At 45.3% G+C, this 22,671-nt stretch overlaps 1 protein-coding gene across 3 annotated transcripts in view; it reads left to right on the plus strand.

The window, feature by feature from the left end:
• CEP350 (centrosomal protein 350) overlaps window positions 1–15,863 on the plus strand; it is a 57,756-nt gene extending 41,893 nt beyond the window's left edge. For all 3 annotated transcript variants that reach the window (XM_083868038.1, XM_083868040.1, XM_083868039.1), the window contains exons 31-36: window positions 266–348; window positions 976–3,032; window positions 3,330–3,731; window positions 3,819–3,965; window positions 5,092–5,214; window positions 11,744–15,863. In XM_083868038.1, the coding sequence (XP_083724164.1) occupies window positions 266–348; window positions 976–3,032; window positions 3,330–3,731; window positions 3,819–3,965; window positions 5,092–5,214; window positions 11,744–11,908 (2,977 nt within the window). In that variant the 3' untranslated portion in view covers window positions 11,909–15,863. The remainder of the gene's footprint in view (window positions 1–265; window positions 349–975; window positions 3,033–3,329; window positions 3,732–3,818; window positions 3,966–5,091; window positions 5,215–11,743) is intronic.
• The last annotated feature ends 6,808 nt before the right edge of the window (window positions 15,864–22,671 follow it).

Consider the following 22,671-nt stretch of genomic DNA (forward strand, 5'->3'; position numbering starts at 1 on the left):
TCCTTGAAAGAGATAAAGTTTGATTAGTCTTTTAACCAAATTACTCTCCAGGACTTTCCAGACTCTCCTTTGTCCCCATTCCTATTTTCTAAGGTCACAGTATGTTGACAAAGCAAACTATTTATGTTATAATTATAATGCCATATTGGTGTGGTGTTACAATTATACATGCTTGTATTTCCATCTTTATTTATTAAAAAAAACCCAACCAAACATCACCCTCTGGTGTAACTGTAACTCATGCAATTTGATCTTTCCAATTTAGGCCTGAGACAGCTAAAAACTGGAAATCACTGACTGAGTCAGAGAGATCCAAAGCATCTTTGGAATCCATTTCAGAACATGCAGGTATGGGACTGGTAGTATCCATATTACAGATTAAGATCTTAGACTGACTATTTCAAAATTCTTGAACCTTTTCCTTCTTGATTCATGGAGCGGTTTTAAGAGAGGATGGAGACTTCATAAAATGATACGATGGAACTGTATTTTTTTGCAGTTTTATTTAGCAGAATTCTGCCTTTGCAGAATACCCAGTGCATTCAGTATTTAGTTTACTCTTTTTGTGGTTTATATGAAACCATAATTAAGTGACAACCTTTTTACTTCCTTTTGTTTCTTGTTACTTTACCACTTGAGTTCAGATACTTTTCACTGTTTTGCTGTTGATGATTATCTCATTATCTCCTGTTTGATCTTCATTGTATTTGTGGCTTGCAAACAAATAACTGGGTCCTTACCTTGGCATACTGGTTAAAGGAACAGAAGCAGAAAGAAAGCTTTATAACCCTGGAACTGAATGGAAGTTGCTCATGTTCATAGGACAGACAGAAAGATATGTTTCCAAGGCACCAGTTTGTATCTTCTTTTAACATAGAAACCTTGATATTAATTTAGTTGCCTGTGATTGCAGTTTTCAGTAAAACAATGTGGGTCATACAATGCACTGAAATTCACATTTTATTTTCCTTTAAGATGCTGTGTCATCAAGAGCCGAGAGATCTGTGTCTGTGTACACCAAGAAGGTGGCTGTGACAGGTGTCCCTGCAGGAGAACCTTCTGGAACAGCTTCCTTGGCTTTAGTGTTAACAAAGAATTACAGTGCAGAATCTGGTGATTCCTCAGATAGTGTCCGCTCTTCAGCTCCTCTCCAGGATACGAAAGACATTAGCAGGATATCCCTTGAGTCAGTGGACAAAGTGGTAAATGCAACCAGTGTTGGTCCTACCATTAGCCATAAATCTGAGATTACAGAAGACCTGGAATACATAAAATCAGAGGAGTATGAGAGTGGAGGTTCTGATGTTAAGCCTGTGGAGAGTTCTGATGTCTTGCTGACATTAGATGAACGACGGGAGAGTTCACTGGATCACTGCTCTGGAAACAAACACTTTCAGAAGGAACTGTTAGATGTAGCTCTGGAAAGTCTTCATGATACAGAAAAAATCTTAGAACAGAGACAGTCAAATAAAGATGCTGTAAATGGCTCAAGCATAGAGGAGACTTCTCACAAACTCAGCAGATCTGCAGAGGAGAAAGGTGATCTGCTTTCAGGGCAGCTCTTGAGTCAGAAAGAGCCATCGTACCTTGAGGACTTTGAAGGATCCTCTTCCAGGAAACAAGCTTCAGCTGAAGAAACACTGCCTGGGGAAAGGTACAAAGATGACTTTGAGGCATCCCTGCTCTCTGCTAACGAGGAGTCCCTGAGGGAGCAGTCCCAGCACACCCAGGCCAGCAGAAGCAGGTCCACCAGCCTGGGCAGCGATGGTGAAATCAGCGAGTGCCTCAGTGACAGGTCTCTGTCTGGCAGTGTGCACTCAGAGAGGCTGCTGGAACTTAGGTCCCCAACAGAACTTCTGAAAAATACTGAACGCACAGATGTGGAGCAAGAACGGACTCTTGCTTGTTCACCACTGTGGGCCTCAGCTTCAATTACAGAAGAAACAGATAATTTGTCCAATTTCAACATTGGAGATAGAGTACTTGTGAGTAAAGTCCAGCCTGGAACGTTGAGGTTCAAAGGGCTGACGAAATTTGCCAAAGGGTTTTGGGCAGGAGTGGAGTTGGATAAACCTGAAGGGAACAATAATGGAACTTATGATGGTATTAAATATTTTGATTGCAGAGAAAAGTATGGCATTTTTGCTCCTCCTCAGAAAATCTCTCACATTACAGAAAGTATTGATAGCCATTTAGACACAAATAAGGATGATGAAGATTCATTCTTTGATGATAGACTGGAGAAACAACACGAAGCTGAGCAGAAAGATAAAGAAAGTTTCAAACCTGGCAAAGAAGCTGAAAGCCAGAGCAGAAATGCAACAGAGAATTATTCCCAGGATAAAGCTCCTGTGGACACAGCTGTTTCAGAAGCCTCAGCTGAGGAAAAGGTTGAGGAGGAGTTGTCATCCAAAGCAAACAGCATAAAAGAGATTTCTGTGGCTACTGATTCATTTGCCCAGGAACAGTCAGTGGTGGATTACCTGAAGGATGCTGTGAAAGAGGAGGCCAGCCACACTCCTCTCACTTCTAGTGTTGTGGATGAGATTTACCCTGCTCAGTTGGATGATGTGTCAGATTTCCTTTCTGAAAAACTAGAGAGGCAGAAGACACTGGGAGAGGAATGTGCTGAAAAGTTAGATGATCTCTCTCCTGGTGTCGTGGAGAAGCCTGCAACTCCACTGCTGGATTTACTGACAAAAGAAAAGAACCAGTTAGAAGCACAGCTCAGCCTGCCTCTTAGAGAGGAAGAAAAGTCAAAAGACCAACTGGAAAAGGTCAGTTTGCTGACAGACAGTCTACTGAGAGATTTTGTGAAAGACACAGTCAATCAGCTACAGCAAATAAAGAAGATCAAGAATGAGAAAATCCAGCTCAGCAATCAGGAGCTCTGTGATGTGAGGGAGGGAGCCACTACCCCACCCCAGCAGGTTGAAAAGCAGATTCCAGACGGACTGAATAACTTCTTCCTAAGTTCTGATTTGGAAGATGACAGAGAAGAGCTCTCCTCTCCAGACATGTGTCCCAGACCAGTGAGTAGCAGTCATCTTGCACTGATTTTAAGAGTTGATTGTGCCTTTGATTGAGGATGACTGAATCTCCTGATTCAGTGGCCTGGCACCAGTTTTTCTCTCAAGTTCTGTTGGATGATGTGGAGATTACCAGTATGTTCTATATGTGTCTCATACATTTTTGCATATCCCAGTGCATTGCTTGTTTTGGTAGTCACTTATTGCCAACTACATCAGTAAAGCATTTAAAAATGTAAGCTTAGTGAGACAACAGTGTGACAACACTCTCACGTTTATTCTGTGGCTCTTGATTTGCAGGAGAGTCCTGTGTTTGGTGCCAGTGGCCAGGAGGAGCTTGCCAAGAGACTGGCAGAGCTGGAGCTCAACCAGGAGTTCCTGAGTGTGCTGGGGGATGATCAGGACTGGTTTGATGAGGACTATGGCCTGAGTTCCCGTAAGCTGCAGCAGAAGCAAGCTGAGGAGGCAGCAGTGCTGCCCCAGGCAGAGCCGCAGAAGGTGCCCACAAAGCCCAGCGAGGAGACTCTGGCCGTCCCTCATACTGCAGTGGAGGTGGAAGGGATGGTGCATGCAGCAGCTGAGGAACTCTGGAAACTGAAGGAGTTGGGTCACGATCTTCAAAGCTGCAGCCTTAAAACAGATCTTAGTGGTACCCTCCAAGAGCAGGACACAGACACCATAAACAAGCAGGTTTATAGAAAGGTACGGTCTGCAGACATTTTGGTCTTGGCCTTTAAAAGTCTATCATGGACAAAAGAAGCCATAACTTTTACTTCTTCCTTTGTTCAGGTGGTATTTGATTTAACAAGAGAGATCTTTGGGGAAATCTTTGCTGAGGATCCTAATTTGAATCAGCCTATTTGGATGAAGCCATGTAGGATTGCGTCTGCTTATTTTCGCCGAGTCAAAGATCCAAATGATCTGGATGAAATCAAGGTAGGAAGAAATCTTTATTGATCAGGGAAAGTAAGATGAAAAACACTGAACTGGCATTTGGCTGGGTGTTAGAATATCATGAGAGCTATACCCAGCAAGAAATGAGTTGAGAAAAGAAAGGAGATTACCAGCCTGAAAGAAAACATGTCAGAATAGTCCTTTTTTACTCAACAGATTGGCCCGTCTGTCGTTATGACTGCTCCTGGTTGTTTTTAAACCTCAGTCCTCTGTACAGAACTGCCAGGATGACCTTGATCTTATAAAATTGGTATGCTGACAGTCTGCTGCTGTAGCAGATTTCTGCGGAGCACTGTATGGCTAAATTGGAATGGATCCAACGGTAGGGTTGGGCCAAATGGGATGAGCTAGATTTTTCACTCAGACACACACACCTATGCCAGTCTCTCTGAGGACAGCAGGAGCTGCCCAGAGGAACCCAAAATTTGACTAGTGAGGGCATTGTTGTATTTGACAAGCCCCAGAGGAGGTCTCCATGTTATTGGTGGTAGTGCTCAAGGAAGGACAAGATCACAGAGCCTGGGGGACAAATGAGATCCTGACTGGATGTAGGTTAAACTTGCAAGGCTGGACATTGGGAAAAAACCTATCTCCTTTAAAGCCCTCCACAAAAACCTTCCATATGGCTCATCAGGACACAAAATAAAAACTCCCACCTGCACTGTTTCTTCTGAAATTGAGGGAGTTGACTAAATTTTGATTAACCTGCTGAAGATACAGCATGTTAACTGTCTACAAAAGCAAAGCAAAGAAAGAAATAGTATCTAAATAACTCTGTTAGTTGAGAAGACTTTCAAAAGCGTGTGGCTGGGGACAGCAGGGGCACAGGACAAGGACACCAAATTCCCACCCTGCTTTTCTTTAATATTTTCCCATAAAATAAATTGTCAGAATCTTCTGTTTGTGTAGTGTTGAGAGTGTTGAAAGTGTCTGTTCTCAAGGTTGTTACAGCAGTGGTTGTCTTGTTTTTCCCCCCCACTTCTGGGTTTAATAATTGTCCTGCCAGCTGATGTGAATTCTATAATGTGACTTTCTAGGGGAGCTGTTTTGTGCACGTCTTTAATTTCTTAGCTCAAATGCAATAAATCACATCTTTACTGTTCTGCAGAACTTCATTGCAGCTGAAGTACTGAAGTTGTTCAGCCTGAGGAAAGAGCCTAATCACAAAACAGACTGGCAGAAGATGATGAAATTTGGGCGGAAGAAACGAGACCGGGTGGATCACATACTGGTAAGGGGATGAAAATAAGCAATCCTGTCAGGTGCTGTCCACCAGACTGACGTGTGGCATATGAGGGTATTTTCAGTATTCAGTCATGCTGTTTAAAAAATACAAAGTGTCCATGAGGTGTCAGAAGTCCATTTCCAGTGAGGGAAGGTGACTTGAGTTAATCCTGCCTACTCATTTGACTGCAGTATAAATTCGCTCACTCCCAAAAAGTTTAAAGCATGAATTTCCAGAAGGAAACAGTGATACTTGACTGAGAGTAAACTTTTTCTTTGAGAAGGGAATAATGGTTTTCCTCTTACTTTAATTTAAAATGTTTTTATTTTGAAGTAGTATTATTTAATTTGAGACAGTGATACAGAGAATGTAATTAAACTAGTGAATGCAACTGCCACTGGGGCAGTGTTAAAATTGCCTAAAATGGAGCATGTTTGGCTGTATATGGTTTTTGAAAGTTATTTTGTTGGCCTGTATTGCCAGGATGATTAACATCTTTATTGGCTGTAATGATAGTGAAGGTTCTGCTTGAGAATATGAGTCGTCATTAACACTGTGCTTCACTTAATTACACCTGGAATTGATTCCACACAATGAGCACACACAAATTTGGAGTCATGGGTCCTGTGGTCTTTTAATTGCCCATCACTGAAGGTTTTCCAACACAGGAGTTTAACCATATGTAAATAGAATATCTATTTATGGAATATCTATTTATATCTATTTATATATGTAAAACTATATTTTACATATAGTTTAACTATATGTAAATAGAATATCTATTTATAGATCCCAGTACATCATGATACACTTGATTCTGGGATGTAGAAGTTGTTAAAGCATGCACAAAAAAGTTCTATGTTTAGATCCCCAAAGGAACTAATATTACAGCTATTTCATATGTGTACCAACTTCCTAATTTTTTTGCAACATAGCTAGAAAGAAAGAGTCCTGACTGGAAAATTTTGTTCTAGTTGAAGGCATCCAGACTGCTTCAGGGGAGGTTTGAAGTTCAGACAATCCAGTCTGTGATTTACATGCAGACCCAGACATCAAAGATTAATGGAGCTTTGACATCTTTGGCCTAATAAATAATGTGTTTAATTTTATTTTGTTCTCACAAGAATACAGTAATAAAACTTCAGCTGAATAACTGGGAATAACTAAGTGAAGGTTGCAGCATGCCATGCTGTAGGAATAAGGTATTTCTTACAAATTTATACTGTGATGTGAGGCACTGCCAGGGTAACTTCTAACTGAAAACCTAAGAGGAGATAGTGGTCAATTTCTCTTGCCTTATTTTATTGAAATCTCTATGAAGCATGAAGTATCTGGACAGCTTTCTCTGTCTCCTAGTCAACCCCAGCTTAAGGTCATGAATTCTGTGGTAACACAGATCCGAGGCCAGAAGAGGATTTACAGCAGATGCAAGACCTGCTGCCTATCCCCAGGGGTAGCCCTAAATTGAGAGGGCAGTTTTTTAGGATTCTCCACATTTTGCTGAAAGTGCTGAAAGTAGGACAAGAGAGCAATTTCCTAAAAGAGAAGATGAGATGTTTTTTGTAAGTTTAGGTGCTGTAGAATTGTCTTTGAAAATCACAATTCAAAATACTTAGTTCCAGTTTTTGTGAAGATGTAGCCAGTATACACCAATGCAGCATGTAGGGGATGTCATATGAATACATACATGAGCTGATTGATTCTCCACATTCTTTTGATGCTTGTAAAGACAACGACTGTTAAAACAAAACATCATCTTTTTAAAGAAGAGATGAACATTCTTAGGCTTCTGTTACTTGCATTTAAACTTAGAGCACAGTTTCTTCCCAGTTCCTTCATTTCCATTTTAAGTCAAATTAACCTTAAAATGAAAACATTCCCTCACAGTTTTCTGTTGAGACTACAGTGTATTTTAGTGATATTGAGAAGACTGAACACACCTGAGTGTCCAATACTGTCTGACCCAGGTGCTGGATGTGACTTTTATTTCTTCTGTAGGCACAGAAACAAATGCCAGGCTGTTTTATTGAACTAATTCACTCCCTGATTATGCCTGGATGTACTGCTCTGGGTTTATCACATTAAGCCCTATTCCCAGTGGAAGGTTCATTCCTGTGGGAAGAGAGAAGCAGCACTGGTGATCTCAGTGACACTGGGACCTGTGGGTTGGCTGTCACAGGGGGGAACAGGATAGATTAATCCTTTGCCCCCTTGTTCTGCCTTAAGCTTTTTTGCTTCCTCCAGTTGTTGCACTTTTAGTTGCATTTTCACTTCGGTCTGTGCTTTCCCAGCATTGACAGCAATGTGGTGAGTCATGTTTTAGTGCCAGTGACAAAAGAACATCTTCCTTTTCTCCTTTTTGCAGCATTCTTTTTGTCTTCAATTAGGAATCTCTGTCCTCAGAAAGTATTTGTATGGGGATTTTTCAGGGTCCCTCTGATCTGCTGGATATTTTCTCCAGTTACTAACATTTACAGCAAATCTTGCCATTCAGTAAACAAGTACAGGAGATTCGCATTTATGAAAAGCTAGTTTGTTGAAAATCAAATTAAAGGAATGTCTCAGTGTTTGCTTTCTTCCCTTCTTGTCCATGGCATTCTTCCTTTATCACATGTGTGCTGTCTGTGCTTTGTGCAGAATTTTGGTACATCAGGGCTGCCAGCATCTTTCAAAACCTGTTTTTAAACTACACCAAGAACCCTCATACCTCCTTATTTAAGTTCAGGTGCTGACAATAGGTTGTTTCCACTCCTTTTTTTCCACTTGGGTCTTCAGCCAGAACTCCCTGTGCTGATCTATTTGCATGGGGCTAGAACAAACTCTGCCACTGCTTTCCCTGCCAGCCCCCCTACTCTTTTATCTGGAGCTTGAGAAAGCGGAGCTCACATGATACTGCCAAACCTCTGTGTTTGGTTTTCACACCTGAGGAGCCTGCCAGCAGAGTGCTGAAAAGTGCTTGATCTTCTGACCTGTTGATTTAACAGCCAAAATGTTCTCTCTGTGCACAAACTCTGCAACAAAGCAGGGCTGTTCCTACCAAGCTGGCTTAATTGGAAAGCTGGAGGTGCCACTGCTGCAGCACTCCTGATCTAAGCCCAAGGGGAGTGCTCAGTAAGAAGAGACTGAAAGGCTGCTTGTATGCTGTGTCTTAAGGTTTCCAGGCACTCTGAGAGCAAAGGGCTGTGAGAATGCACCTGCCTGCCTTCCTCCTGCTGGCCTTCCTCCAAGACACTACTTTATATCTGGATGCTTATTCTTTTCAGTTTCACAAATAGTCTACTGAACTACTTAAATGTAGTTTATTTTAGAGATATTCATGGATTCAAACAGGAATCTCAAGAAATCAAAACATGCTAAGTCACTCTCTAAAGTTCCTTCTGATTATATTACTTTATGTGTGGTTTTTAGGTGCTGTGACATTTACTAGATGGCCAACAGGATCATCTGACCATGTTATCTCCTGGTTTTCCTTTTGCGTGCATGCCCCCCCACCTTTTTTTTAAAATAAGAAGCGTACATACAAAAAAAAAGGCACAGAGAAAAAAAACCACACAGCCTTCTGCATTTCATCACTATTTATCTTTTCATGTAGGATGGAATTCAGTTTCATTAAAACTGTAGTTTTCCTGACTTTACCCAAGTGAAGTGAAGTTTCTTTCTGGTATAGAGATCTTGCTTCCTGGTGTCAAATATGTGAAGTTTTACTTTTGTCATGAGAAAGTGCAAAGGACTGAAGACAAGGCAAAGCACATTCCCATGCAAGCCATGACAGTTGTCAACTATTAAAGCAACGGTCTCAATTACTTAGAAGCAGTTTGTGATAACACAAAAAATGGATCAAACCTTTGCCAGACAAAGGAGTTGCAACTGCCTTGGCTCAGATGGTGCTCAACCCTTTGCAGCCAGGGCTGCAGAGCAGCACAGCAGTTTCCACACGTGTTCTGAATACACCATAAACAAGACTTGCCTGCAGCTGCAAATTGCACATTCTTGCAATTTTCTAAAAGTATGCTTGAGGAAGTCCTCCTAATGCCAAAGGAAATTGTGCACTCTGCCTCTGAGAGAGGGGGGAATGATACAGGCAAGAGAAAATTAATCATTGATACTGTTTTTCTTTCTGGTGCTATTAAACATCCAGCCTTTTCTCTGCCTGGAACAAGTACTTTCTCCTCTCTTGTTTACTTTTACTTCTTGATCCCATATATGTCTTTTTGCTGCTAGAGCACAGTAAAGAAATTGTCTCATCACACAGTTGTCAGGGAGACAGAATAAACAGCACCTTAGTATGGATCTGGATATTGGGGTTTGTTCAAGGTCAGTGAGATCAGGACTTTTAACCTGCTTGATTATTTTGCTCACTCTCTTCCCCCACCCCCAGTGTTACCTTCACTAAGTCTTGACTTCACTTTTCAGCAGTGGAGTCGCTGCTGGCCTGGGAGGGTGGGGCAGAAAATCCCATCAGTCACTGTGGTACAGCTGCTCCAGGTTACCTGCCTTGGATGTCACCAGCCCAGGTCCCTGGGCATCCCGTGGCGTTTGTCTCCACCCACTTCCTTCATCCTCAGGATCTGTCCCTATTTCCATGATCTTTCCTGCAGCAGCTATCTTCACCTTCACCCTTTGAGCCCCCTGTTGTTTTTTCCCAAATCACTTCTGCTTTTAGGGAATCCTTTTTCAGCATTACCTCTTCTTTTCATGACCCCTGTCTCTTTCTTTTCCTTGTCTAAATAGTCTATGAAGCAGACACACAGCACATGATCGGTATGCAAATTGCTGCTTCTATCTTATGCCTCTTTATTGATGGGAGGACTTGGGACAGGCTGCTGTTTGCTTTATCAGAATTTACAACCAGCACATACTTGGTTGCAGGCAGCACATTACTGTGTGAGAGTTCAGGAGTCTCTTTCAGATATTCACCCCCACACAAACCCACACCCAATTATCTACCACTTGTTAGCTTTCCATTTAAATTACTTTTCACCTACAGCACTCCTTCAGAGTTTGATTGCAAACAGTGTTGCTTCTTCCTTATTAGTAACAAGCTAATGAAGCCATTAATGCCTGGTCCTTGACAGCTCTGTGGGAAAGAGGCTGCACAGATTGGCTGTGGTAGCACAGATTGGTAAGCAGGCAGCGTGACTCTTCCAAAGCTGTTTGCAGGATGAGGTCCCTGCCTCTCTCCCCAAACACTCTTAAGAGGGAGAAAAAGGAGCTTGTCAGCCTGAAGCCCCGTGTCTAACCAGGGCCTTCTGAATGGCTGCAGCCCCTGCAGCAGTGCCAGCTCCCTGGGTTCCCATAGCAGCCTTTTCTTGGGCTTCATACTGTGCTGGGGTTATTGAATCATCATTGTGCCACAGCAGCTGTCAGCTTCAAAACAGACCAGTTTCTGGGAGGTTTAGCTTCAGGCTAAAGGAAGAGAGTGTGTTGGGGCTGTAGTTCATGTTCTGGCTGAGAAAACAGCACTGTTACATACTGATCCTGGGTTACTGGATTTTTCAGTATGTTTAACCTTAGTTTGGCCGTGAGTAAGTGTCTGCCCCACTTCTACACTATAAATGTATTTTGAGTTCAGAGTGTAAGATTTATGGGCAAAGGAGGTTTCTGCTGAAGCTGAGCAGAGACAGAGCTTTCAACAGGTTTTCTTTGTAATTTAAAATATGAGTGATGTTTGCACTCATTCCTTCTTTTCTAAAAAAAATTGAGCTGTGTTAAGGTTTGTCTGTAATACTGAAATGGTCAATAAGACAAAATTTTAATAACTTTAATTGAGAATGTCCAGTTTGGAGAGACTCTCAATAAGACTTGATTTGCTGAATGAAATTACATATTTCGGTCTGATACTAAACCATCTATTTGTCAGTGAGCAGTAAAAGGGGATTTTCTTTGTGAGCAATTTAATAATAGAAGGAAATAAGTACTCTTTAAATGTACTGGTACAAAATTCCATTTGTAGTAATGCTGTCAAATCCAGCGAAGCGTGGAGTATTCTGTGCAAATGAGTTGTAATGCTGTCTTACAACACATGGAAGTATTTTGCCTTCCTATGCAGAAGAATTGGAAGTTAGTTGTTTCCTTTAAGTTTTCCTATTATATTATAAACTGAACTGCAGTGAAATCTTTTCTTTTTCCCCTTTCCCTGTTCAAGGCCTTTCCATAATTTCTTACCAATTTAAGCCTCATGGAATCAGCTTCTCGCAAAAACATAATTAGGGACTAATTAATTAATAAAGCTTCTGCTGTTGGCCAAGAATATCCCATTAGCTGAGTCCTTTCAAGTGAAAAACTTGTGCAGGAACATGAAAGCCTTTAAAGTGGATGCTACAGTGAAAAGTAGAAAACATTCATACAGTGAAATAGCCTGGTTCAAACAGATCTGTGTTCGTTTTGCTGTTCCAAGCATTTTCTGTGATCTCTTACAGAGACAGATATGTTGTTGGCAGATACACTCTGCTTTGGACTCTTTCTGGAATTTTGAGGTAATATTATTTTAAAGCAACAGAATTGTAATGTTTGTATTGCCTTTCTACCCTCCAAGGTGCAGGAGCTCCACGAGGAAGAAGCACAGTGGGTGAACTACGACGAGGATGAGCTGTGTGTAAAGATGCAGTTGGCAGATGGGATCTTCGAGGCCTTAATCAGAGACACTGTTGATGTACTGAACCAGATAAATGAGAAACAGCGGAGGCTGCTGCTTGTCTGACAGTGCTGAAGTGAGTTCAGAGCTGCCAACCACGGAGTCATGGCCTCTCTGACTCCTGACCTGCTCTCCTCCCTGCACGTGCTGCAGCTGGACTTCCACCTGTGGGGTTCCCAGGCAGTTCAGATGGGATGAAAAGAGCCTCAACTGGCTGCCAAGACCTCACACCAGATTTATTGTTTGGAACAAGCTGATCCTTCACTTGAGGCTGCTTTGAGGAGTGCTCGAGACTGTTCATGTGCCAATGCAGTTATGTCACATAACTGTCAGCAGCTGCCCAGAGCCCCGGCCTGGGGCTTTGACATGTTTGGCTTGTTCCCTGAAAAGGTTGGGTTAAGTTGGGACATTGGCTGTTCTGCTGGAATGGTGGTCAGCCATCAGTACTCAACTTGTCTTTAGAAATGTGAGTAATTTGGAGAAGCAACAGTTTGGTCAGGTTTTGGTCATAAACAGAGACTTACCATACTGAACAGCGTTATAATCTTAACACATCTTCTCCTGCAGCCCTAACAATGTGCATCAGTTCCTTCTGCTTCAGAGCCTGTTTAATTCACCTCTCTGTGAAGCTGGTTTTCCTCTTTCTTCTGTGATGTGGTACTGAGCACGGTGCCAGCCCAGTCCAGGGAAATTAGATGATGTTGCTTCTTGCCTACAATTGAAAAAATTCTTGCTGCTTTGCTCAGAGGCAGAGCCAGATAAAGCCTGCCTAATGTCAAGTGCAAAAGATGAGCCCGTGGACAACGTTCCTCCTACCGTGTAGCACTTCTCTTCCTGGAGCACCAGCTGCTCCCAGATAATGGATACTCAGGATTTTCTCAGGCACGAGACATGCAGGAGTGGAAAATATTTCCTCACAAAAATTTGGCCTTCAATCCCTCAGCTTTCTCCCTTACTGTCACCTAATGAATTGGAGAAGCTGTTACTTGAACAATTTAGAGAACAGAGTGTATTCACCAAAGAAAGCGGTGTCTGGTGCTTGACTGTCTGCATGTTTTGTGCTTGTGAGTTTTTTATTTATTTTCAGATAATTTATTAAGTGGATTACAGGAGAGTGTCCTGTGCAGTTGGCAGCACTGTCTTGTGTTTTGAGACAGACGAACTTGAGAGAGTATCTGGTTTGGAAACTTCCAGAGCCCCATATTCTTCGCACAAACCCTCCAGCTTCAGGAGGCAGATACGAGGGGAGTGAAGGTAGGAAGAGCCAAGCCTCAGTGACCAAGGGTGGGATGCAAAGACAGGTCTAGGAGTAGAGCTTGAAAACTGAAACACCTGCTTTGAAGACAATGGAGAGTTGAAGGGGCTGAGCTGAAAAATCACGTGAAAATTCCCAGCTCTTTCTATTCCCTTCCTTTCCCAGAATTTCTGCACCATGTTATGTGGTTGATGTGGTGCTGGATTCATCTGCAGTATTGTTCTGAGTGCTCGTTCCTGACCTGTTCTTCCTGTTCTTGTGTTTTTCTTGGAGGAACACGGACAATCTGGGGTTGAAAGTTGATGCCTTAATAGTGGATGTCCCTGTTTGCTAACCTGGGACAAGACCCAGAGGAAAGTCAGATACTCCAGGCACTGGAGTGTAGACAGACACTTTGAAGCCCTCAGAGGTGCCCCAAAGATACTGCAGCCCACAACAGGCGTGGCGGGGAGATCTCAACTGTTTCATTCATCTGCTTGGTTCTTGGGCTTCCTGCTGGTGCATAACTCTGCTACTGCTCCAGTTTGGTTTCTCTTTTCCACCATTTTTTTTTCTTTTTTGTTTTTCTTTTTTTTTCCCTTTTTGGTTGGGTTGTTTATTGTTTGAGATTTTTTGAAATCTATCATGGGAATATTTGCATTTTGCACAATGACACACAGCTGGTAATTCTTCAGGGACAGCACTGGGAAATGTTGGATTTGCCAGAGGTCCGTGCAGATTCTCAGATGCAGTCTTGCCAGCACCTCCCTTGTGAGTTAGTGGTGAGCCATATCCATGGGAGCTCTGTGAGTGGAAAAACAAGGAGGAGGTAATGGTGGATAGGGACACCTCCAGTGGGCATATGCATGTCCGTCCCACAGTAGTGGCCCTTCTGGCTGGCTGGAAGTCAAATGGTCTTGGTGGAGCATTGCTCAGCTTTTTTTTTGTCAAGCAATTCATTTGTTCATGTAAAATGTCATGATGCTGAACCAGGAAACCCTTGGATGCTTAAGACAGAAGCAAACTAAAGCTGCTAGATTTAACCAGCGTGGTGTCACTGATTGGGTCACCACCTCAGATTCTCTTTCCTGGGTGTAACTCTTTCAATAGCAAGGATTGCTATTTTTATAGGTAGCAATTATGGAAAGAGGACAGAAACCTGCAGAGTCGGTTTGTACCTGGAGCATCAGGTGAGGTTCTGCTCTGTAGATACTGTGGCCATTGTTGAGAAGGTTGTCCTGCATCCCCAGAGCTTTTTGCGGTTCTGAGGAGCTCCTGGAGTGTCTGGTCTGTCCAGCAGGAGAGAGGAGGTTGTGCAGTCAGGCCTGACAGGGTATGGGGGTCTGTTAGAGATCGTGTGCCTGTCACATTTTGGCTGTAGTAGCCTCCACAGAAGCACTAACTGTTTTTAACAGGTGTTGGACAGAAGGAAGCTGTGTCTAAGTAATGGCTTTGTTCCTTTGCAGACATCACTGATTTTTTTTTTTTTTTTTTTTTTTTTTTTTTTTTTTGGCAGCAATCCTTGCTAGGAGCAACCCTAAAATGACTTGAGTGTACGTGAATTACCCTCTCAATACCTCATGTGTGTTGAGTTGCTTTGAGTTGAGTGTATGTTCAAAACCTCAAGTGGGTTGAGTACTTGTGGACTGATGATTACTGCGGTGAAGCAAGGGTCAGGCTGGGTCAGGCTGGTAGTGAGGAGATCTGGGGAAGCCTGGACAGGCTGAATTCTCTGTTTTTCTCCCCAACTTTCCCTTTGTAAAAACAACATGATATTTCTGCGTCCTGGTTATCTCAGTGCAACCACATAAGAAGATTCAAGGCTGGGACATTTTGCTGAGACCTGTGAGCTGTTTGGGGCAGCAGCTGTCATCACTGGGGACATCCTTCCACCTTTGGAAGGATCTCAGAGCCAGGTGGGAAATCCCAGGCTTGTGGGAACACAGAGTGCAAGTACCTCCCTAACAGCAGGATGCTCTGTGAGCCAAGCCCTGAAATATCAGTACTTCTGCCTTTCAGAGATGGCTTGTTGCTCACAAGGTGGAATGAGGGATTGAAAAATCCCATCTTGTTCCTTTTCCTTTCTTGAAAAAGTGGCCTTAGCTTTTTGCAATACTTGAATAAGTGTGTACCTGCAGAAGACCTTCAGTAGCACAGTGACAGAGACCTTCTAAGTGACTATTCTGTGAGGAACTGTGTGCAGTTCCAACTTTCATATCTCTTTGCTACCTTAAAAATAGTAGGAAAACAAAGTACTTTTCAGCAGACAAACAGTTGAATCTTACAAGGTATTTAGTGCATCTGAAGTGTTTACAAACCAACTAAAATGGAGAAAATCAAACTATTGAACTTATTTGTAATTTAAGTGTTAAATGCAAAATTATATACAAATGAAAAAGGAATACTGTAATTAACCTGCATTTAGTAGGGTTTCTTTTCCTTGATTTTGCAGAGCCTTTTGATACACATTTGCAAAGCCGCCTTTTGGGAGGCTCGGTCTCCCTGTGTACTGTGTTGTGGAGATGCCGAAAAGAAACCCATTTACTGTGTATGTGTAAATAACCTGGTAACTTGGGGTTTGGGCCAATTTCAGCTCGTGTTCACATCCACAGCAGCTTTGCACAGTAGACAGACCCAAGGATGTGGAGGGGTTGGGGAAGTTTTTTTGTAATTAAGAACCTGTAAAATAACCAGGGTGGTCCCTGTGTATACCAGTGTAAATATCTTTGGTAACTGAAATGTACTTTAAGAGAACAAAATCTGTAAATAAACTGATTTATAAGTTAATCTTGTTTCCTGGTTTTTATAAAATGGAGCTTTCTAATTACCCGAGGAGTTGCTAATTCTGGTGGTGTCCTGGAGATTTGTCCCTTGTACATTCTCCTTTCTGTCTGATGCTGTACTTGGGATGCCAATCACAGTCTACAAAATCCCATTAGAGTTGCCTTAATTATAATCATAACTTTTATTAGAATTTCCTTATTATTAAAGCTGACTGTTAATAACACCAGAAAATAGCATTGAGCAATCATTGCAGGAGTTCACCATGGGAGAAAAATTACTCCTTACACATATTTCTTTAAAATATGTTTTAAAAACCGATGGTTTAAAACATTTTTATGTTAAACAACAGTTTTGGAATTAAATTCTTCAGAACCTCAGTCTTGTTTTGTATCCCTCAATTAGGCTCCTAAATTGGTGCAGCTCTGTAGAGCTGCTGTTAGCAGCACCGATCCCTTCTTCATCAAGGGGCAAACATTGCTCCCTGGAAACTTGATGTATTGGTGGAACTTTTCTAAATCTTTGCTGTTTTCTTTCCAGGACAAAGAAAACCCCAACTCACTTTAACACATGAGCTCTGTAAGAGGACAGTGGAGCACTTGCAGTGCCAAACCACAGACTGTGGTGATGGAGTGGCAGCATGCAGGTGTGAGCCAGGGAGCACAGGTGTTTATTGAGCCTCCTCAGTGCCTGTAGCCACTCCTGCTCCAGTACTTCTGCTGTGATTTGGTGCCTTTTATTAATGTACAGCCCAGCAGAAAAGGCTTTGCTTTCCATTTACTGCAGACCCTGTACAAAACCCAACATTGGTCTTTCCAGCTTGGAGGACACTGTGACTGTCAGCTGCTCACCTGCCTGGGAGGGCTGTTTGTATTAAATGGGGGGACACACCTGTGTGAACTAAACCATTGCAGTTATTTGTTCTTTGCTTTTCCTTAGCAGAGGTACCTCATGCTGGAGGAGGACTTGCTGCATTCAGCTTCCCTTTTGGAAGCAGCTCTGCTGCAGTGCTGGTGTGCTGCAGGACTGGTCCTCAGTGTGCTGGGAGCACCATCACAGCCCTCAGACAGACAGGAGGACGTCACAGCCCTCTGAGCTCAGCGGTTGGACGAGCCAAACACAGTGGTGGGTCCTTGGCTGTCCAAAGGGCTGAGGCAAAGTGGTGCTGCAGCCTCTGTGTCCTCATTAGTGAGCACCAGGAGAGCATCTGTGTCGTGCCTTTCCTCACCCCACAGCAATTCTACCCCACGAATCCTGTGTTTTTGGACAATTGTCTATTTGCATCCATCCCTGGAAGGGGCTCAGAGTGCATTTCATGTTGGGAAAAAACCAAACTGATCTGTGCTTCTCTGGCTGAAGAAGAGGCTTCCTTTACAAACGGCTCAAGCGGTGGGAATGCTGCCAAGGCGCTCCGGCGGGTGACGCAGCAAACTGCTGCATTGCTCCTGCTGTCCTTGCCCAGGATGCCCAGCAATCAGCGTGATGAATGCTCTCATTTCCTCATTTGCAAGTCTACGTTGCTTCACTTTGTCACTGACTTTCTACCCGTGGTGTTTGTGCAACTCCTCCCAGAGCCCTGGCAGCACGGTTAGCTCTGACAGCCATTTCACCCGTGGACCTGGTGAAACTCCTGGGTTGGGCAATGGCCAGCAGCCGCCTTCCCATGGCACTGTGGATTGAGTGGGACTGTTTGATGCCTCCCTTCCCAGGCACAGCCCACTCCCAGGTGCCTCCCTGGGGATGTGGTGCCAGCTGCAGCCATCCCACGTGCTAAAAAGCCTGGCAGAGCACTGGAGCACTTGAAATGTTGACTCTACTCCAGCTGTCCTGTGCCCTGCCTAGACAAGGCCTTCTGCAATGTCCAGGCTCTCATTAACACAGCCTTGGGAAGAAGAGGAGCTGGTGGGGAGCTGCTGAACACCAGCAGCTCTTCAGAGTGCAGGAAGGAGAGGAGGGGGGCTGCCCAGCTGCTGGCACTCAGCCCAGAGCATGGGCCATTGCCTGGCAGGAATGCAGATGAGATATGATGGAGTTTGAAAGCACAGGGCACTCTCTGGGATGCCGCTCCTGTGGGGGAGGGAAAGGCACCCTGTGAGACCTAGAAACTGGAGCAAACAAAACCCTTAGCCCCAGCCTTGCACCTTCCTGCTGCCTCCTGAATAAGGTCCTGCAAAAATTTGGGGAAAAGGAGGACAATAGAGTAGTTCTCCTCCTATTCTTCAGGAGGGTGATGGTTGGGCAGGTTCAGGGGTATAGAGGACGCTCCTGGAGTACAGATATCTTCTTTTGCCTGCCAAGTGTGCTGATGGCCTGGAGCAGGTGGTTTGTTCCTGCTCTGAATGTTTCTCTTGGCCTCAGTTTTCCAGCCCTTTGCTCCACCTGTACAAGACCTGCTGTGCCCCTTGGGCTGTGTTCCCTCCCTGATGTGGGTTTCCAGTAGCTTCCTCTTGCATGAAGTCTAGACTGACTCAAACTCCCATTTTGTCTGAGAATTTGCTGGAGGTGAAACTAATACCACTTCTCAGGGGAATCACAGATTTTATTTGATTCCAGCAAAACAAAGGAGCCTGCAGGGAATCCCACTGTTCACATGGCTTGGCTTGAGGAGCTCAGCAAGGAGCCTGGTGCAGTGTCTGCTCCATGGACTGATGGATCCAGCCCTGCTCAGTGAACCTGTGATTGGGCACAGCAGTTCTTGGCAGGTGAGGCCTTGCTTACGTTGCAGGACTACTGTCAGAGCAAGAGAGGAGTGCTCCGTTGTCATCCCTGTGGTATTCTCAGTTTCATGCGCTGCAATTAAACCACCTGCCAAATAATGATGTGGCAAATCTGGGTGGTGTGGCCTCCTCCAATCTGCTCCTTAAAGTTGGGAACATGAGCTGGACTGGAAAGCATCTGCTCTGTGCAACCTGGGTCATGGTAATCATTTATGACTGTTAGGAGATCTGAAATTTGCAGGTAAAACGTTTCCTACCCAGACATACCAATGACAGTGCCAGTTCCTCCAGGTCTCTCTGGGCTCTTCTGAAAAACGCAAGGGCAGCGTGGCTGCTGTCCTTTAGAGCAGGGATGAATCAGCAGAGGGTGAATAGCAGGAGGGTGGTACTGCTGTATTCTCTCTGCAGATGCAAACTACGTGAACACATCACATCTTGAGACTGCACCCTGGATTTGCTTTTGTGCCTCTTGTTATTACAGGCTGGTTGGGCTTGAAAGGTAGAAATCAATGATTTCTGACCAAGCCTGTCTTGTGGAGTCAGCAATTCCCAGCTGCCAGTGGGAGCTTCGGAGGGCTGTCCTGGTCTTCACAGGTGTCCGCCTGGCAGAGCCAATGCAGAGTGTGGGAAACAGTCAAGATTCACATCCACTCCAGGTGTTATTCCCTGTCTCTGCAAAGCTGGCAGGTTTGTGCCACAGGTGCTGCCAAAGATCTTGTCTGAAGCCATGTCTCAGCTGAGGTGTGACTTGTGCCACCAAGGGAAAAGTGCCATCTGGATTGGAATGTCTGAGAGGTGGCAGGTGGCACAATTTTCCCTTGCTCTCTGAGGGAATTGAGGTTTTTCTTTTATTTGCAGAAGGACCACACTCTAAGTGGTGCTGTGCTGCAGATCAAAGAGGGCTTCCTTGAGTTCATCATCTTGTGAAGTCTGGAGAAAGGAAAACTGCTGAGCCTCCTCTGCAGCTGTATTTCCAAAGCACTGTCAGGAGCATTGGATGCAAAAACCTCTCTGAACAGCCTCTGAAATGCCAGTGACGGGGTTGCCGTGATTGTATCATGAGTCTTGCATTGGTTGCGTGTTTTCCTTGGAGTCAGTTCCTGGAATCACACAATTAGGTAGGAACGTGTTCTTTAATTTTCAAGGAAGAAAGTCCATTTCAGGATCTCCCTTTGGCCCTGAACCTTCACAGCTAAAGGGAAGTGAGGAGGTCCTGGGTCTGCTCTCCTGTCCATTCTGAACATTTTATAGACAGATTTGTGCTTTTAAAAATGGACAATAAAAGTCTTTCTCCATTTTCTGAAATGTAGTTTTTTCCATTACTTCAAGGGCTGAACACATAAAATCCAACCACTCTTTCCATGTCTCCTCTCTAACCCAGCATGGAGATGATCAGAGTAGTTCTGTGTCTGAAAATGCTCCATTTTGGGTGCACGAAACAAGTTCTGCAGGACTTAAACAATTTTGGTGAGATTGTGGCCGCCTTTGAGGTTCTTAGCCTGTTGATGTTGCCCACGCCTCACTGACTTCAAGGAGGTTCCTGCTGGGTGTTAGTCTGGGAAAGGAGATTTCAGAGCTGATGAGCTTAATGAACCAAAGGCACTGCTCAGCTGCTGCACAGAGATTGTGCAGCACAGGAATATCTGTGGTCATCCTTAGCCCATGGCCTTGCTGTGGAGTGAAGCACAGCTCTCCCCAAAGTTCAGGATGCCAAGGCAGTCACTGAAGGCTTTGCTGTGAAAACCAAGCAGGTTCCTAAATGTGCCATGGGAGCCTAAAGCTGAGCTTTAGGGCTGGCTGGGGCTCAGCAGCCAGGCATCCAGAGTCATCCAGAGCCACCCAGCACCTGTGTCCTGGTTTTGCTGCCTGCAGGTTCCATTGGCAACCAGAGAGGACAAAAGAGAGCACTGGGAGGGCATTTCTAAAACCTCCCCAGACTTCTACTGCTTCTTGATTGCGATTATTTCATCTTGGTTGCTTTCAAATCCAACTTGAAAAGGGTTGTTTCAAAGCCTCTGCTTCATCTTTGGCTTCCCATGCCCTGTCTCAGGGTGTTCTGCAATGAAAGTATGTCTCTTCCCAGTCGAGGTAGAAGAAAAGCCTCGTCTCTTGCTTTGCAGCAGCATTCAAAGGAAAAAATGGATTTTTGGGCAAGTCTGTGCCTGGAAAACTCCACACCCTGCCGCTGAAGGAGGCTATTACCCGGGGAGCCTTGGGGATGGGACATGCCAGCTGGGCAGTAGGGTCGTGGGTAGCACCCTGGCTGTTCCCGGGGCAGCAGGAAGCAGGAGCATCCCCACCCCAGGGCTCCGGGGATGAGCAATGGCATGGCTCACTTCCAAAGGAGCCACAGCCCCGGGCTGTGGGCTCTTGCCCCTCCACCTTGCTGTTAGATGCTGCTTTTGCATCTGAAAAAGGATTCAAGGAATTTGGGCAGCCCGGGAGGAAGGGGTGAGCTGGATGGGGAGGATGCTGGCGCTGAGCACCTTCTCCTTTGCCTTGATAACCCAATCAAGCTGATGAGCCCTTAAAATAAGGCTTTAACCTAGGGTGAGATAACGGTGGTGATCTCCCTGAACATGGGGACTTTTGTGTTTGAATCACCAGCTGGATGAGGACAAGTCCTGGCAAAGTCTCTGTCAGTAGCAAGGGACCACCTTTTAGAGCAACCCTGCACAGGCAAGGCCGTGTCTCTGTCCCTCCTGGTTAGACACCGAGGTGTGATAATCCCTTAAGGATTTAATTACAGCTGGCAGGGCTGGAGCAGACCATGGTCAGCCCCATTGCCATCAGCCCGGACCCACAGAAGATGGGTGGGAGCAATCCCGAGGGTTGTGCCCGCCATGCTCCATCCCCCAGGCCAGGCTGTGTCCCGGAGCCCCGTGTGGAGCCCCTGCCCTCACTGTCTCAGCAGCCTGGGCTCCGGCAGGCTTGTTTTTCTAGCATGGCAAGTCCGTCTGAAATGCCTAGGTGGGGCCCAGCATGGATAATGGCCTTCCTGGTGACAGAGCCAGCAACCAGGCCTCGGCAGCCATGGGCACCCCCAGCGCCAGAGGCTCCTGGCCCCAGGGGCTGGGGAGGGAGCGGAGGGATGGATTTTGGGGCTGTGTCCATCCTGGCAGAGCCTGGCTGTGCCCCGGGGCACTGAGCAACGGGCACCTTCCGTCTGGGAGCCGCTGACGTGTGTGTGTGCGTGAGCACAGGCACGGCCGGCCCAGCCCGAGGAGGGATCACACAGTCCTGCAGTGGGCTGGGGGGAAAAGGGCCTTAAAGAACATCGAGTTCCGTCATCCTGCCGACCCTTCCCCTAGACCAGGTTGCTCCAAGTTCCATCCAGCCTTGCCCTGAACATTTCCAGGGATGGGGCATCTACAGCTTCTCTGGGCAACCTGTGCCGGGGCCTCACTGCCCTCACAGGGAAGATTTGTTTTTTTCTAATACCTAATCTAACTCCCAGTTTGAAGACATTCCATTGAAAGGACCACTGGGGGTAGAAGGCTGCTTTTTTTAAATGTAAGAGCTGGATTTTGTGGGTGCCACTGGATATCCTTGCTGAGCATCCCTGGCAGGGCCGGGGAGAGGGCAGGGATGTGTCCAGGGTCCCCATCCCACACGGTGTCCAGGTACAGGTGTCCGGGTACAGGTGTCCGGGTACAGGTGTCCGGGTACAGGTGTCCAGTGACACTGGCTGATGTCAGGGCATCTGACCAGGGCGCTGCCCTCGGAGTGCCCATGATGGTGACAGCGTGCCTTTTGAGGCTGAATCTGCTGCCTTCGCCCTTGCAGAATCACAGGTTTATTTAGGTTGGAAAAGACCTAAATCATCGAGTCCAGCCTGTGGCCCAACACCACCCTGTAAACCAGACCACGGCGCTCAGTGCCACCTCCACTCTTTCCTTACACACCTCCAGGCACCCTGACTCCGCCGCCTCCCTGGGCAGTGCTCCCTTTATCAGAATGATACAATTTTATGGCACTTGTCCCCTCACGGAAGGGAAACACCGCCGCAAAGGCCGGGGGGGAGGAGGGGAGCACTGGGCCCCTCCCCGTGATATGGGGGCCGAGGGGGGGTGGTGAGGCCTGCCGCGCTCTCCCCG

Source organism: Zosterops lateralis, assembly GCF_965231275.1.
Source record: "Zosterops lateralis genome assembly, chromosome: 9".
Taxonomy (NCBI): Eukaryota; Metazoa; Chordata; class Aves; order Passeriformes; family Zosteropidae; genus Zosterops; species Zosterops lateralis.